The sequence below is a fragment of the Mus musculus genome, chromosome 11 (assembly GCF_000001635.26).
Source record: "Mus musculus strain C57BL/6J chromosome 11, GRCm38.p6 C57BL/6J".
NCBI lineage: Eukaryota > Metazoa > Chordata > Mammalia > Rodentia > Muridae > Mus > Mus musculus.
Window position 1 is genome coordinate 67,633,896 of NC_000077.6, and position 15,376 is coordinate 67,649,271.

Below are 15,376 nucleotides of genomic sequence, written 5' to 3' on the forward strand. Positions count from 1 at the left end.
AAGGCTCTCACTATTAGCAAAAACAGCCAGGTTCCCATCTGGGGAGGAGAGCTCTACATAGAAACCTGAGCCCTCAGAACAGTCTTCTTTTTTAAATCTTAGGTGATATTTACAGTGACTACTGAACCAGGGACCTGGCCCACATTGCCTCTTTTAATGTCACCAGAGTTATGAGGCTCTGTGGATTCGGTGGTTTCACGAGGGTTGCCTGCTGCCAGACTTTCTAAATGAAAAGCCATTCAAGCCACAACAGAGCTCCTGAGAGCCTTTCAGTAACTGCTGGTAACATAACATTAAAGTCCCTCTCTGGGCTGGTGTAGCACACTTTGTGGAAGTATTGGTTTGTGGAGACAGAAATCGTATCAGGCACGGGGGAGAAAAATGGAGTAAGGCAGTGCGTTCTTTGAGTATCATGTCTGAGTCACTTATAGGATAAAGGACAACAGAGAGCAATGCTGTCCTCCCTATAGAGCTTGTGGGGACCGTGACCGTGGTCTGTATCTCATGCTCAGAACTGAGGCCAATGGCCATTTGTGCTTCTTGTGTGACTAGTATGTCTGGGAAACTAAAATTTTAACCCACTTTAATTTAATAACTTTAGAAATCTTTTGGAGCAATTTTATGCTTACAAACAAGAAGAAAAATAGTGGAGCAAGTCCCTGTACACCCTTTCTTTTCAAATTCAGTTTGGGGGAAGGGAATGGTGGCATTGGACATGGGACCCAGGGCCTCATGTATGCGAGATGAGCCCTCTGCCACTGAGCTGCAGTCTAACAGAGCAACTGTACTGAAGGAGCAACTCCGGAGCCTCTGGACCTGGGCTCTGCACTGAGCTGCTGTTTTTCCTAAAGATGGGAACACCTACCATTTACAAGGGGTTCCCTACCATTTACAAAGCCTGCCCTGGTAGGGCGTAGGTGAGAGTGTTTGGGAAAATAGGGTTTAAGGACAGACTTTGCCAGCCTTAAGGATTGGGCCAAATTAGGGGTCATCTTTAAGTCTCTGGAAGACTAAGGGGATCCAGGTGCAGGGGACATGCCCAGGATTACCTAGGACCTGCCAGGATTTGGGAGGAGCCTGAGAAGAAGTAAATCTGGAGAATATGTAGCAGACAGCTATGTCTCCCCTGAGCAGAGGCCCTTGCAGGGTTCCAACCCGAGCCCTCAAGCTCAGCCATAGGTCAGGGAACTCTAGGTCCCTCTGCCCCTCGGGAGCAGGGCTCTCGTACATCACGGACTAGAAAGTAGTAAGGCTGGAAGCCTGCTCCACAACCTAAATGAGACCTCCCAGTTGTCGTCAGCGGGGGAGAGTATGGTGCTCCCTTGTGAAATGGGGCTGCAAAGCCTTTAGAACCTGTGATCCTGTTGTTTGAAGAGTCTGATTCCCACCATGCTGTCCTAGGCTTTCACCCGATCACAGCCATAGGAGAAAATGCACCATGAACTTCATCTTTGGGAACACAATCTACATACTAGACAGCCAAGACATACAGTAAGGACCAACTGGCCAGACAGAAGTTTCTGGAACAAGCGGTCATTCTTTAAAACTACTCTTCCGGAAAGCCTCAGGGGGACTCTGAATTCTCTGATGAAGTGGAGTTGAAGAGGCACCTGCAAGGCATGCTGGGACTGAAAGGAGGCAGAGCTGTGCCTGTTTATAAACAGGGTGCTGGCCTCAGAACCCAGTCTAGTGTCTCCTGCAGTTGTAGTTTGTGTTTCTCAAAGGTGAATTCCATACTAGTGTGTGTGTGTGTGTGTGTGTGTGTGTGTGTGTGCGTGTGTGTGTGAGAGAGAGAGAGTTTGGTGTGGTGTGCAGGAGTGCTGGGCACTACATGATATCCATAGCATACATAAGTACACACGTAAAGAACTCCCTCAAAAGTGATGTTCTATTACAGCTAGGGAAACACCATAGTGACTCATTATGTTTAATGTAGGGGTAAGTGGATCAGTGGATGGATGGATGGATGGATGGATGGATGGATGGATGGATAGATGATGGGTGGGTAAGTGTAAGGATGGATAGATGATAGGTAGATAAGCAGGTGGATGGATGGATGGATGGATGGATGGATGGATGGATGGATGGGTGGATGGGTAGATGATGGATAGGTAAGTAGAAGGATGGATAGATGGATGATTTGGTAGGGGGAAGGAGGGAGGGAGGGAGGGAGGGAGGGAGAGAGGGAGGGAGGGAGGGAGGGAGGGAGGGAGGGAGGGAGGGATGTGAGGGAGGAAAGTCAGGAAGAATAGATGGACGGATTTCCAAAACAATGAGGCCCAGGGCCCCCAGCTTTCTTACCCAGAGGAAGAATAAATTCCTATGCTCGTTCCAGAGAGATGGAAAATTAGGCCAGAGCCTGGGATGTTGCATGTGGGTGTCCAGGGCTAATCATCTGTTAGTTTGTTTTCTTGGGCAATAGAAACCTGGAGGCTGGGGCTTGGGAAGGAACTTCTTTTATAACAGGAAGTGGGGCTGAAGAGAGATGGACGGGCTCCTGGGAGGGTGAATTCCAAGTGGCAGAGACCGCTGGCTTTGTTGCTTAGTCTCTCCATGGTTTCCTGTTCCCTCCCTCTCTGCTGTCACCCCCCTCCTCGAATCAACCTCCTTCTCCATTTTATCCAGGTATCTTTCCCCTCTTCTCATTGTTCATCTCCCAAGCCTGGTCTGACTGGCCATGAGGTGAAGGTCACTGTGTGGGTGCCCATGTTTACATTTATTTTGAAGTTACTACAGTTACCAAGCGGTTGGATCTTTTCATTCCCCTTTTTAAATCGTAGAAAACCCTGAGTTGGTAGTTTCATGCATTTTCTTATGTCCCCATCCTGCCCTGAGCACTGTAGCTGAGTAATTTTTGACTGACTTTACTTCCCCCTCAGAGGCTGGGGGCCCAGGAAATCCCCACGTGGGCTTCATTTGTCCTATGGTCAGTGGCTGGTGAATTAGGAGCCCAGAGGATGGGGATGCTCGTAGGCAAGGGTCCTGGGGTCTCAAGGGCTTTAAATGGTTCTCACGTGCACTGGTAAGCTTTCTGAATGTGCCAGCCTGGAGTAGAGAACCATATACCACCACAGGGTCAGAAGGGAATGCTGTGTGGGGAGAAATGGTTGAGTGGAAAATTAGTTTTTTCTTCCCAGTAATTGTTTTGACATGAGCAGTAATTAGCCAACAGCTGACAGGCTGGAACTGAAGAAAGAACAAGAGGATGGATTAAAGGCAGGATGCCTGGGCATTAGCGGGCTCCTGGCATGGCTGAGAGTCAGAAGAGCCAGGGTTAGGTGACAGGATGCAGCTTATAGCATGCCTAGTGGTTTCTGGGAAGAGGGAGGTCAGAAGGGCAGCCTCTGCCCTCGAAGAGCTGGAAAACAAAGGGGCTTCTAGGGACTCCGTGACATCAAAGACCATGGTGTGGCTACCTGATCGGAGAAAGCATGCTTTATTTCATCACCAGCTGAGCTATGATTTGTCTCTGTGGTAGAAAGTAGTCAGAGTATACAGGCTGAGAGAAATGCCACATGTTTCTAGGTCTCAGAATAACTTGAGGCTTGCTACTTCTTTAGAGCTTTAACAAGTTTAGCTCATGGAACCGTCTGGGCCTGGTGCCTTTTAGTGGAGGTGCACTTTGTAAAAGCCTCCTCCTCCTCCTCCTCTTCCTCCTCCTCCTCCTCCTCCTCCTCCTCCTTCTCTTCCTTCTCCCCCTCTCCTTGTCCCTCTCCTCCTCCCCCAGTTTCCTCCCCTTCTTCCTCCTTCCTCTTCCCTTTCTTCTCCTTCTGCTTCCCCTCCCATTTCAAGTGTTCTTGAAGTCATTTTGATAATTTGAATCTTACGGAATGTTTGGGTTTTATTAAGTCTATGATTAGAAGTCATGTGCTCTTGCATTAAAAAAAATCTTGCCTATGTTTGCTGTGCTTCGGTGTTCTGATTCCTCATGCTAACCATATTTGGTTACCCTCAAATTAAGCCACTTCATCTCCTTTTCTTATGGTTGTTGCAATTCCCACCACACCCCAAACACACTCGTGCACGTGCATACACGCACAAGGGCACACACATGGGAGGAGAGAGAAATAAAGAGTGCCAGTTCTAGGTTGCCAGTGTTGTTCCCGCCTCTCAACATTAATTTCGCTCACTGGCCCTGCCTCCTGTTTTTCTTGGTTTATTTTGTTGATCATTTAAATTTTTTTTCTCCAAGATCTTTAGAGGGAAATGTTTATTCCATTTAATTTTGTCCCCTTGGGCTTGGTAATAGAATAATTAAGGCTATGAATTCTCCTCAAACTATAATGCAGGCTTTATCCATTCATTTTAATGTACCCTTCCTTACTCTTTTCTAAATAGCATGTAATTATGATCTTAAGTTCTCTTTTAGCCTGACAGTCCTTAAGAGGGCCCTTTCTTAAGTTTCCAACTATCTGGAAGTTTGAAGATTGGGAGCCTTGTGTGTTTATTTTTCATTATTAATACCTACTTTTATTGTGTTCTGGTCAAAGAATGTGACCTGAATTATTTATGCCTTTTGCTATGCACTGGCAGTTTATTTGTAGCTTAAGCATGGCTAACATTTCCAATGTCCCATGGCTTCTTGGCAAATGTCCTCTTTGTTTATGGGGAAAGATGTTTTATCCATGTCCTTCACTCAGCCCCTTAAATTAAATTACGCAGACCTCATTTATCATTATGCCTGTCTATGAATCAGCCCCAGAGCCCAAGCAGTGTGCCAAGGTTTCTACCACCGTCTCATACTTTCTTTGTGAGCCATGGTGTTCCCTATGTGGGTTGTCCACCTTGTAGCCCTTCAGCTTCAACCCACCACCATGCTGGGCAGAAACATTCTACGTCCCTCTCCAAGCACTGAATAAGGGACCTGCTGTCTGCCAGTTTCTCTTATCTTGGTGTGTGTGTGTGTGTGTGTGTGTGTGTGTGTGTGCCTGTGTGTATGTGTGTATGTGTGTGTGTGTGCTTGCGTGCGTGTGTGCGTGTGTGCCTGTGCGTCTGTGTGAGTGTGTGTGAGTGTACATGCCTGCTGAGCCTTCTTCATGAGTCTAGAGCTGATCTTACAGATTGAGAAGCCCAGCTGCCCAGGGCTGTGAAGCATTGCCCTGCTTGGAAATGGCCCCAGGCTGTTACTGCAATCGGTAGAAGACGGCTACATCTCCCAGCATGAAAAGGTTCTCCCTAGATTAGTCTCTGCCAGCTCACTGACCATGGTTTGCTTTATCCACGGCTACTCTCCATTCCAGGCTTCGTGGCCCTTAGCTAAGATGCACTGGGGCCAGAAGTGTTTCTTATTTTGGAAAGTTCATATACACACACACACACACACACACACACACACACACACACACACAAGGAGACATTTGAGAGATGAGATTCAAATGTAAACAGAAAACCCCATAGGTAATTTTATACAATATTACTTATGATGTCATCTATAACACTCCAAAACTTTGGGGTTCCGAGCTGCACCTCACTACCTTCCTTGACACTGAGGCCGAAGACCTGACAGAAGTAACGTGTCTAGGAAGAACTGGCTCTGGCTTGACCTCTCAGAGGGTGTGGTCCACACTGCAGGGAAGGCCTGGTAGAGCTCACAGCTGAGGGACTGGGCTACTGGGATTCCTCACATCTTCTCAGTGTAGCTAGAAGCTGGGGGTGTGAGTGACAAATGCAGCTAGCCAGCATCCCTCAAGCTCTGAACCCCAACCCTGGGATGGGTGTGTGTATCTGCCAGCTAGGCCCCATATCCCAAAGGCCTCATGGCCTCCTAGAACAGTGTTCCCAGCTAGGGACCAGTGTTCAAACACAGGGGTTGGGTGGGGGGCATTTTACATGCAAATGGAATGTCCTGCCTATTGTAAACACTGGCAACGTTTAGATGCCAGTGTTTAGTTCTCTTCTGCTTCCTGCTGCAGAGCTTTTGGAAGAATAATGAACTGAATATTACCTCCTATGGTCCCCCAACTAGTCTTTGTGTATATGTATATCCATTGGCAGTCTCCAACAGCCTGGGGCATAAGGACAGCTTAACTCTCCAGTTTCCAGAGATGGTGCAAGCTGGTGGCTCTCAGGGGCTAAAGTCCAGCAAAAACTAGCATCCTCCCCTACCCACCCTTCACGACTCATCCGTTTCAATTGTGTATACTGCCTGAATGACCAGTGCATGTGTGGTGGTGCCCACAGAGGCAGAAGAGGGTGTTAGATCCCAGCAACTAGAAGTGAGCCTATGTGCAGGGGTCAGGAACTGAACCCAGGTCCTCTGCAGGAGCACTAAGTGCCTTAACCACTCAGCCACCTCTTTGCCTTTTCCCTTTTAATAAAGTCCTGTGCGAGATGTACAACCTCCTTGGGGGTATACTAACTAGGCAGATTTGGACACTGTCTAGAAACACACACGCACACACACACACACACACACACACACACACACACACGGGGTGGGGGGAGAGTAGAGAGGGAGACAGAGAGGAGAAATAGCTTCCCCAACTTACGGATCTGGGAAAGAGTGTGAGTCTCAAGTGTGATCCCATGAGGTCAAGAGTAGGAAGCTAGACTGAGGCTTGAAACTGGCTGTGACAAGTGTGTTGAGCATCGGCAATGGAAAGCGTTGCAGTGGGGCTTCCCCTAGCCCTGGAAAGGAGTCTTAGCAGCACGCAGTGGGGATGTGAGTATGCACCAAGAAACACACATTCTAGAGGAGTGTGAATTTAAAGTCTCATATGTTTGTAAGGTGAGTGGTGTGTTTGTGTGTCTATGTGTGTGTGTGTTTATGTGTTTGTGTGATGTGTGTGTGTAAGCGTGTCTGTAGTGTGTGTGTGTGTGTGTGTGTGTGTGTGTGGTATGGGTGTGCTTATGTGTGTCTGTTTGTGTGTGTAGTACGTAGAGTGTGTGTGGTATATGTGGTATGTGGGTGTATGTGTTGTGTGTGTGTATATAGTATGTCTGGTGTGTGGTGTGTGTGTGTATGTGTGTGTGGTATATGGATATGGTATGTATGATGTGTGTTTGGTGAATATTCTATGTGTGTGATGTGTGTATGTGGTATGTGTGTATGTGTATGAGTGGGGGAGCATGAGTGATGTGTGTGATGTGTGTTATATGTGGTGTGGTATGTGTGATATGTGTGTGGTATGTGTTTGTGTTGTGGTGTATGTGTGTGTGCATGAGTGCTTCTAAGGAGTGAACTGAAACCCTTGAATATGCTAGAGACATTCTCCCACCGAGCCACATCCCCAGCTCTTTTTATGTTTTTTATTTTTATTTTTGCTTTGCTTTCTTGAGATAGAGACTCACTCTACAGCCCTGGCTGGATTAGAATTCACTATATAGTGTAGACTGGCCTTGAACTCACAGAGATCCACCTGCCTCTGCCTCCCAGGCTCTGGGATTAAAGGCATGTGCGGCCGTGTCTTGCCTTTTTTATTTTTTATCTTAGTGATAAAACTTAGTGAGATGACATTTCACTAACTTGCCCAGGTTGGTCTGGAACTCACTCTGGAGCCAGGCAGCCCTTAAGCTCATAGGATTTCTGCCTCAGCCTCCTGAGTTCAGCAGAGACAGGTATGAGCCAGCCCGCCCTGATTTTGTTTTAGGAAAGCTGACGCTCAAGCATCCATGTACTTGATCATCATTTATTAATTAGGAGAGCCAAATTCCATGACAACCAATCCACCCCATCCTCTTCCCATTAACTACCTGAACTTCCCCCATATCTAAATCTAAAAATTTGAGCACTAACATCTCAATGTGCTTTGGGCTTGGGAGCATGTACTTTCTGTGACAAAACCATGTGACAAAGCAACTTAAAGAGGCTGAGAGTCGGCTTCCCTGGGAAGGTGTTTGCTGTGCAAGCATGAGGAACTGACCTCTGTTCCCATAAAAAAGAAGCCACATAAAAAAGGCAATATGGCCATGGGTGTCTGTAACCCCACCACTGGGGAGGCACAGAGGCAAGTGTACCTCCGGGTATCAGTGGTCATCAGCCTGGCTAACTGGTGAGCCTCAGATGAGAGACCCTCTCCCAAAATAAAAAGAAGCAACAACAGAGGTTGATCTAAGGAAACAACACAAACACACAGACACATACACACACAGATACCACCACCGCCCCACACCCATATATCATACCACACATACCACACACACACACACACACACACACAGTCATCATACATACAAACACATACAACACATATCTCACACACAACACACACACACTACCTTGACACCATACCATACCCATACATCATACCACATACATATCATACTACATAAATACACACCACACGTACACACCACTCCTCTATATACCACACACATACACACTCCCCTACACACAACATGAATTCACATACACACCACTCCTTTACATAACACACACACCACTCCTCTATACACAGATCTCTCTCTTTCACACACACACACACACACACACACACACACACACACACACACACACACCACTCCCCATACACACACACCACTCCTCTATACACACACACACCACTCCTCTACATGCGCGAGCGCGCGCGCGCGCGCGCACACACATACACACACACACACACAAATGAGAAGGGAAGGGTCTCTGGTTCATTATTTGGAAGGATGCAGCCATCATGACAGAGAAGGCATGGTGAGGGAGAGGAAGGCAGCTGATCACACTGCATCTGCAGTTGCTAAGCAGAGAGAGATGGAAGCCGGCGCTCACCAGGCTTTTCAAGGCCCTGACCCTGAAAGTCTATGACAGTTAGTGAGTCTGCATGCTTACACTTCACTTCCTTCAGCTAACCCTCACAGTCACACCCGGAGGTGTGTCCTAGTAACTCCAAACCCAGTCAAGTTGAAGGGTGTCTTGGCATCTGGCTCTTCAGATGGGGGCCACACAGCTGATATGAGAATATGCAAACATTCTCAAATTCTAAAAAATCCAAAATCCGAAGTATTTTTTAATCTCTGAGATTTTTGGAAACGGATCTTCACCCTTACTTACAGGCGAGCATTCAGAGACTGGGGGTGGAGAACTCCTCCAGAGAGGGGATGAGGACTCAGGAGATGGTGGAGGAGCCACCTGACTCAGGAGAAAGAGACAGGCCCCTTGTCAGCACCTGTGATGGCAGCTGGGCTCTGATGACCTCCGCTTCTGCTGATCATGCTCCTGAGAAGGAAGCCAGTCCCCAGGGAGCTCAGTACACTGGCTGCCAGAAACTAGAGACATTCTCCATTCATTCCTAGCTCTTAGCTGCAGACCGGATACCAATAGATGGCCCTGCCACATGAGACCTCTTGCAACCCTGGGATGAGGAGGGAGAAAGAGGGCTGCTGTGGCCAGAAGCCGAGGGTGCCTGTCTGTGGCCCCCGCAGCATCTGAGCTGTGTCTCTGTCCCCACAGTGAATGGATACCACGCATCAGGGACCCCGGCGCACCCTCCAGAGACTGCCCACATGAGTCTCCGAAAATCCACCGGTGATTCCCAGGTAAGGGGCTGCCAAGGGAGGTAGGGCAGCTGAGTACCTAGCTCAGGGAAGATGGACTTGGGGGTCAGGGACAATGGCCCTTTTCTGCTATTAGTGGAAAGAATCTCTGGGCTGTCCTAACAGTTCCTAATGATAGATGGCTTGCAGGATTGCAGTTCGTTGGTTTTCTAAAAATTGGAGGTAATTTGGATCGGGAGATACTGATTATAGTTGTCAGGGCAGAGAGATCCACTCTGCTACCCACATATCCAATAGTGTCCAGGTTTTCTGGCAGGTTAGGCGTGTGAGCCAGCCAACTGTTGTCCTTGAAGTCCTCTGCTGTGCCCATCCTCAGTCACCTGGAATGGAATTTAGGAATGTGACCATCTCATTCTAACCTAGCATAAAATCATTTTTGTGACAGGGTCTTATGTAACCTAGGTTGCCCCTAGTTTTTGATCCTCCTGCCTCCAGCTCCCAAGGGCTGGGATCACAGGCATGCACCACCACTCCCAGCTGGGAATTTATTTTAAAATTGACAAACTGCTGTTTCGTGTGACATCATGAGATGGGTGTCCAGAGCATGGGACCACAGAGCAAGCTCATCAGATTGAGTCAAGGGTCGTGGTGGACCCACTGAAATGTCCATCGTTTTCCTTATCTGCAAGATGCTACATCTAAGTGTGTGTGTGTGTGTGTGTGTGTGTGTGTGTGTGTGTGTGAGAGAGAGAGAGAGAGAGAGAGAGAGAGAGAGAGAGAGAGAGATCGAGACCATGTATGTATTGAGGTGTTCTCCTCACAGAGTATTAAGAAGAGCTTCTTAAGGAAGCCTCCATTTTATGCCCTGTCATACTTTCTTTGGTATCAACATTGCCAGCCTACAGGGATAGCTGATGGTGATGGTGATGACTGATGACCATGGTGTTAATATTGCTGAGGGAAAGACCCTGAGCTCTGTGAGTGCCATCAGCTAAGGTATGACACCCACTCCAATGCAGCCAAGGCTGTTGAGTTTGGAAACTTAGTAAGTTGTCCTCTCAGAGGACCAAGCATTGGTTGGACTCAGGCTCAGTAAACTGTGGTGGAGACCTTGAGGCTCTGCGAGAGACAGGTCTTTGAAGTCTCCTACCTCTCATGAGCGGGGTGCATTCCCAGCCAGCACCCAGATGCCAGTGGTGCTGCTACTGGAGACCATGTCTGGAGAGTGGGGATCAAGGCTTAGTTAACGCTACGCAGAGCTGCCATTGAACAACAGCAAAGCCATGCTGCCTCCCCAGCACCATGAGGAAGGACACTGGAAACAGCTCCCCATTCTTTCCTTCCCACTGGAATGTGACTGCCCTGGTGGTCAGGAGTACTGTGAAGCTCCCACTCAGCCATTTAAAGCATGCTTGCTGCCGGGGCAGCTTAGAATCCGGAAGCTGATTTATCAGAGTGCTGTATGCCTTGGACAGAGGAATGTCTCCTATTGTATCTGTTCTTGGAATATACTCAGGGATTCTGACTTACATGTAAGGTCATTCATACAAGCATGATTTGTACCTCCAGAACAATGGACTGATCTAACCATCCAACAACAAAGGGTGGGTAAAATGCCTTCCAGTGCTGGGCATCTAGCCAGTTGGTGATATTACATACACAGCCATTAAAAAAGCATCCTCCCGAAGAAAATGTAATGACTAAGAAAATGCTTCTAACTTAAATCACATGGGAGAGCTGAAGATAGGGCCCAAGGGTTAAGAGTATACTGTTCTTCCCGAGGATGTGAGTTTGTAAGACCCCCGAAGCTGGGCCTCCGCTCAAGTCCCGGGATGAGCTGGCCAGCACCCCAGTGACCCGAGAGAAAACCACACCTGATGCAAACTGCAAGAGGTTTTATTATCAGCTAGCCATGCAGGGCAGGGGAGTTCGACCCCAAGTGGTGACAGTTGGGGGCTTTTAACAGCTAGCTGAGGAATTGGGAGGAGTTGGGAGGAGAGTTGGAAGGAGTTGGGAAGAGGTGGGAGGAGTCGGGAGGAAAGTTCTTCTCTTCCAGGTGTCCTTGGTGAAATTTACAAGGCAGGAGTGGGGAGTGAGTTCTTTCTGAATTTTTATCTCTGTGTCCTCGGCACAGGAAGGCAGGCATCCCTGGTTGTAAAGTATAGAAACAAAAAGGCTTTTTGCTGGCTATAGAGAACAAAGAGTTTCTTTCTGGCTGTATTTTTAGAGATCAGGGAAGACAAGCTTGGGGAACGTCCAGGGGCTTTACCTTCCTGGGAGAAACACTTTAAGCTGGGGTCTCACAAGTTCAATTCCAAGCACCCACATCAGGCAGCTCACAACAGCCAGAACTCTAGCTCCAAGGGATGACACCCTCTGCTCACTTCCATGAACACCTGTACTCATGCATGTGTGTGTGTGTGTGTGTGTGTGTGTGAGAGAGAGAGAGAGAGAGAGAGAGAGAGAGAGAGAGAGAGCATCCACAGGTATGAGCATCCATTTATGTGTGTGTATGCATGTGTGTGCAATGTGTGTGTGCATGTGTTTGCATGTGTTTGTGCTTGCGTGTATATGTGTGTGTATGCATGTGTGTGTGTGCGTGTGTGCAAATATAGGGTATTCAGTTTTATTTAGAAGAAAGAAAGCTGTGTTTATGAGAAGAAAGATGACCAGATCATCTGTGGTGACCTAGCTGCACCTCAGACTGAGTTTCTGCATTGGAGACATTTGGTGGCATCTCTGATTTTGAGTGTTACCACCAAAGAGGGGATGTTGGTGCATGTGGAAGATGCAAGGGATGTCACCCACTGTTGTGCAATGCAGAATGGCTCCTACAACAAGGAATTACCTAGTTTGAAAATATGAATCTCGTTAAGGTTGTAAAAGCATGATCAGAGACTGAAAGTAATTTTACTTTCTTCAAGTTTTCTAAAAATCAACACATTTCACTTTCTATAAAAGACAGATATACTTTTTTATTTAAGAAAATAGGATGCGGCTGCTGGAGAGATAGCTTAGGCTATGAAGTGCTGATTGCACAAGCCTGAGGCCCCGGGTCCAATTTCCAGCCCCCACATAGAAGTCAGGCCATGGTGGTGATCTGTAGTCCCAGAGCTGGGGAAGTGGAGACAGGAGGATCAGCGGGCTACACTGGTCAGCCAGCGTAGTGCCCGTGGTGAACTCTAGGGCAATGGCAGACGCTGTCTCGGGAATGAAGAAGAGAGTGATTGGGACTGACCTCTGCCACACCTTGTGTGTGCTCACATATATGCGTGTGCATAGATATATCACACACACACACACATACACACACACACAACTCCACACATACTACACACACACACCACACATATCATACCACACACACACACCCCACACACACAACACCACACACACTACACATACACACACACACAACACCACACACACTACACACATATTACACACCACATACACACACACATACACACCACACATACACACCACATATCACATACCACACACACACACATCACACATACCACACATATACACTATATACATATACCACACACCATACATACCACGTACATACACCACACATACCACATATATACACCACATACATACACCACACACACCACATAAAAACACTACACACACACCACACACATATACACACCACATATACACCACATACATAAAACACTATACATGCACATACCACACACAGATGCTACACACCACATACATACATACATCATACACACATACACATACATACATGTACACATGCATGCACACAAACCAATACACGCACATGAACACACATAGTTGATAAGGGATGTGTGGTACTGGGTTTCCAGGGAAGGCCAGCTCTGAGCCCCAGGTTGGTAGACAGTGGCTACAACACACAGGCAGGTTAGCATAACATTCGTTTTGGATGATAACCCTGAAGTAAGACCTCCTCAGAGAAACAAAAGTCAACAGTGTGGTACGTGGCAAAGGTAAATCTGCATCTGCCCGCTGCATCCGGAACTGTAAAGTAGATCCGTTAGGATTCTTTCAGGCTATGAACAGACAACATTTGAAGAGGAAGCCGCTGGTTTTTAAGCCCAGTGTGTGAACTGCTGAGGCTAATTATCAAAAGTGCTCTACCAGCTAACCATGAATAGGTTGAGAGAGTCTCCCTTAAAAGGCAGCAGGGCCCAGGCAATGCCTGAGCACACACAGCATTCTTCAATACACAGGGAGATTTACTCTCCATCCCGGGCTGCCAATCATAACTCACGATTGTTCTTGATAATATCTTAAGACTGAGACGTGGCTCAGCGGCGGAGTAATTACCTAGTGTGTTCAAGGCTCAGGGTTTGGTCACTAGCATGTGTGTGCCTGTGAACAATGATTAAATATGAGTGAATGAAGGGCCACGTAACCATCGAAGAGGTGGGATTTGAGGCCACAATGGCCAAGCCCAGATTTGCGAAGAGCCTTATTGATTTCGCTCTCTTTGAGAGGGCAAATGGGAAGGCATACAGGTAGCAGGAAGGGGCAGGCACACCTAATGTCCCTATCAGACTGAGCGTCCTGCTTTTTCCATTGCCCAGTCTTTTGAGAGCTGGGTGGATGGGCACTGGTGGTGGTGGTCTGGTGCCTCCCAGTGGAAAACTTCAGTACTGCAGACATCAAGGCGGCTGCTGCCTGTGTCCTGGATAAAGGGCACCTTCCTGGTTGGGAGATAGCCCGGGAGTCAAAGGCCAATAGCCTTAGAAGAAACAGATCTTAGATTGCACCTTCTCTTCCTGCCCACCATTACTTGGGCTTTTTTGTAATCCATCCTTCCATCAGTCTGGCTTCCTGACTACCCCAAAAGACACAAAAGGAAAGATGGGACACTGGGGCTCCTACAGAGTGTGTTGAAGAAGGTAGTTTAAGTGGAGAAAGAGCTGAGAGGCTGTGTCTCTGCAGTTCCTCCCCAGGCCCCTGGCTTTAGTAACGCACACCCAATCATCGTGTATTTAGGTCTTTGCTAGGCTCTGAGGTATGGAAAGGCTCAGCCCTAGCTGGGGAGGACAATGGGTAAACAGTTGTTTAATTGTATCAGTGGTAAGAACTCTCGGGAGGCAGAGGATTTCTGAGTTCAAGGCCAGCCTGGTCCACAGAGTGAGTTCCAGGAAAGCCAGGGCTATCCAGAGAAACCCTGTCTCGAAAAACCAAAAAAAAAAAAAAAAGATGCTAGGCTGGAGGAGTGGAAGAGGCTACACAGAGGGTTGGTTAACAAAAAGATGGGGGGGGGGGGCTAGTGAACAGTCTTCCAGGGCACAGCATGTAGATGCCTAGAGGCAAGAAGGAGGGTGAAGCTTTCCAAGAACCCACAGACATCAAGTGTGTGTCATGCTGTGACTTACTGAATTGGCAGGTGTGGGAGGGCAAAAGATGCGGCAGGAGGGGTCTGCATGGCCCATCACAAGGAGCCCGGTTTTGTGCCAACAGCGCTGGGAACTGAAGAGGGTTTTTCCTATTCCTCTAGGATTCAAGAGATCCCTGGGGAGGGGCTGCTCGCCTGCGTGTCATGGAGTTGCTCACAGCTTAGCCAGTAGTGTGTGTTCTTTGTGGCAGCAGAGATGCTGGGATACAGCCAGGATGTGGGAGTAGCAGTTCAGCCAAACGGGAGGAGAACTAGGCAAGCAGTACACAGATCAGGAGGAGCATGGAGTCTCTGCTCCAAGGATAGCCTGGGCTATGTAGTGAGCTCTGGATCCAGAAGGAAAAAAAAATTCTCCAGAATTATATGCAAAGGGCAAAATGTAAACGTGTCTGTTGTAGGACTGTGTCAACTTACAAAAGTCAAGGGCTTTCTGTGACAGGGACCCACGGACCTAGCATCTCATTTCAGTGAGCGCTGGCATTAGGCCAGTGTTGGTTCATGAATGGTCTCATCCTGCCTCGACATCCCCACCTGTACCTA

General features: G+C 47.8%; 1 protein-coding gene across 14 annotated transcripts in view; it reads left to right on the forward strand.

The window, feature by feature from the left end:
• Gas7 (growth arrest specific 7) overlaps nucleotides 1–15,376 on the forward strand; it is a 235,736-nt gene that overhangs the window by 180,639 nt on the left and 39,721 nt on the right. For 8 of the 14 annotated variants that reach the window (XM_030245562.1, XM_006532202.2, NM_008088.5 and 5 more), the window contains one exon: nucleotides 9,386–9,471. The exons of the other annotated variants lie outside the window; for them this stretch is intronic. In XM_030245562.1, the coding sequence (XP_030101422.1) occupies nucleotides 9,386–9,471 (86 nt within the window). The remainder of the gene's footprint in view (nucleotides 1–9,385; nucleotides 9,472–15,376) is intronic. 14 annotated transcript variants of the gene reach the window in all.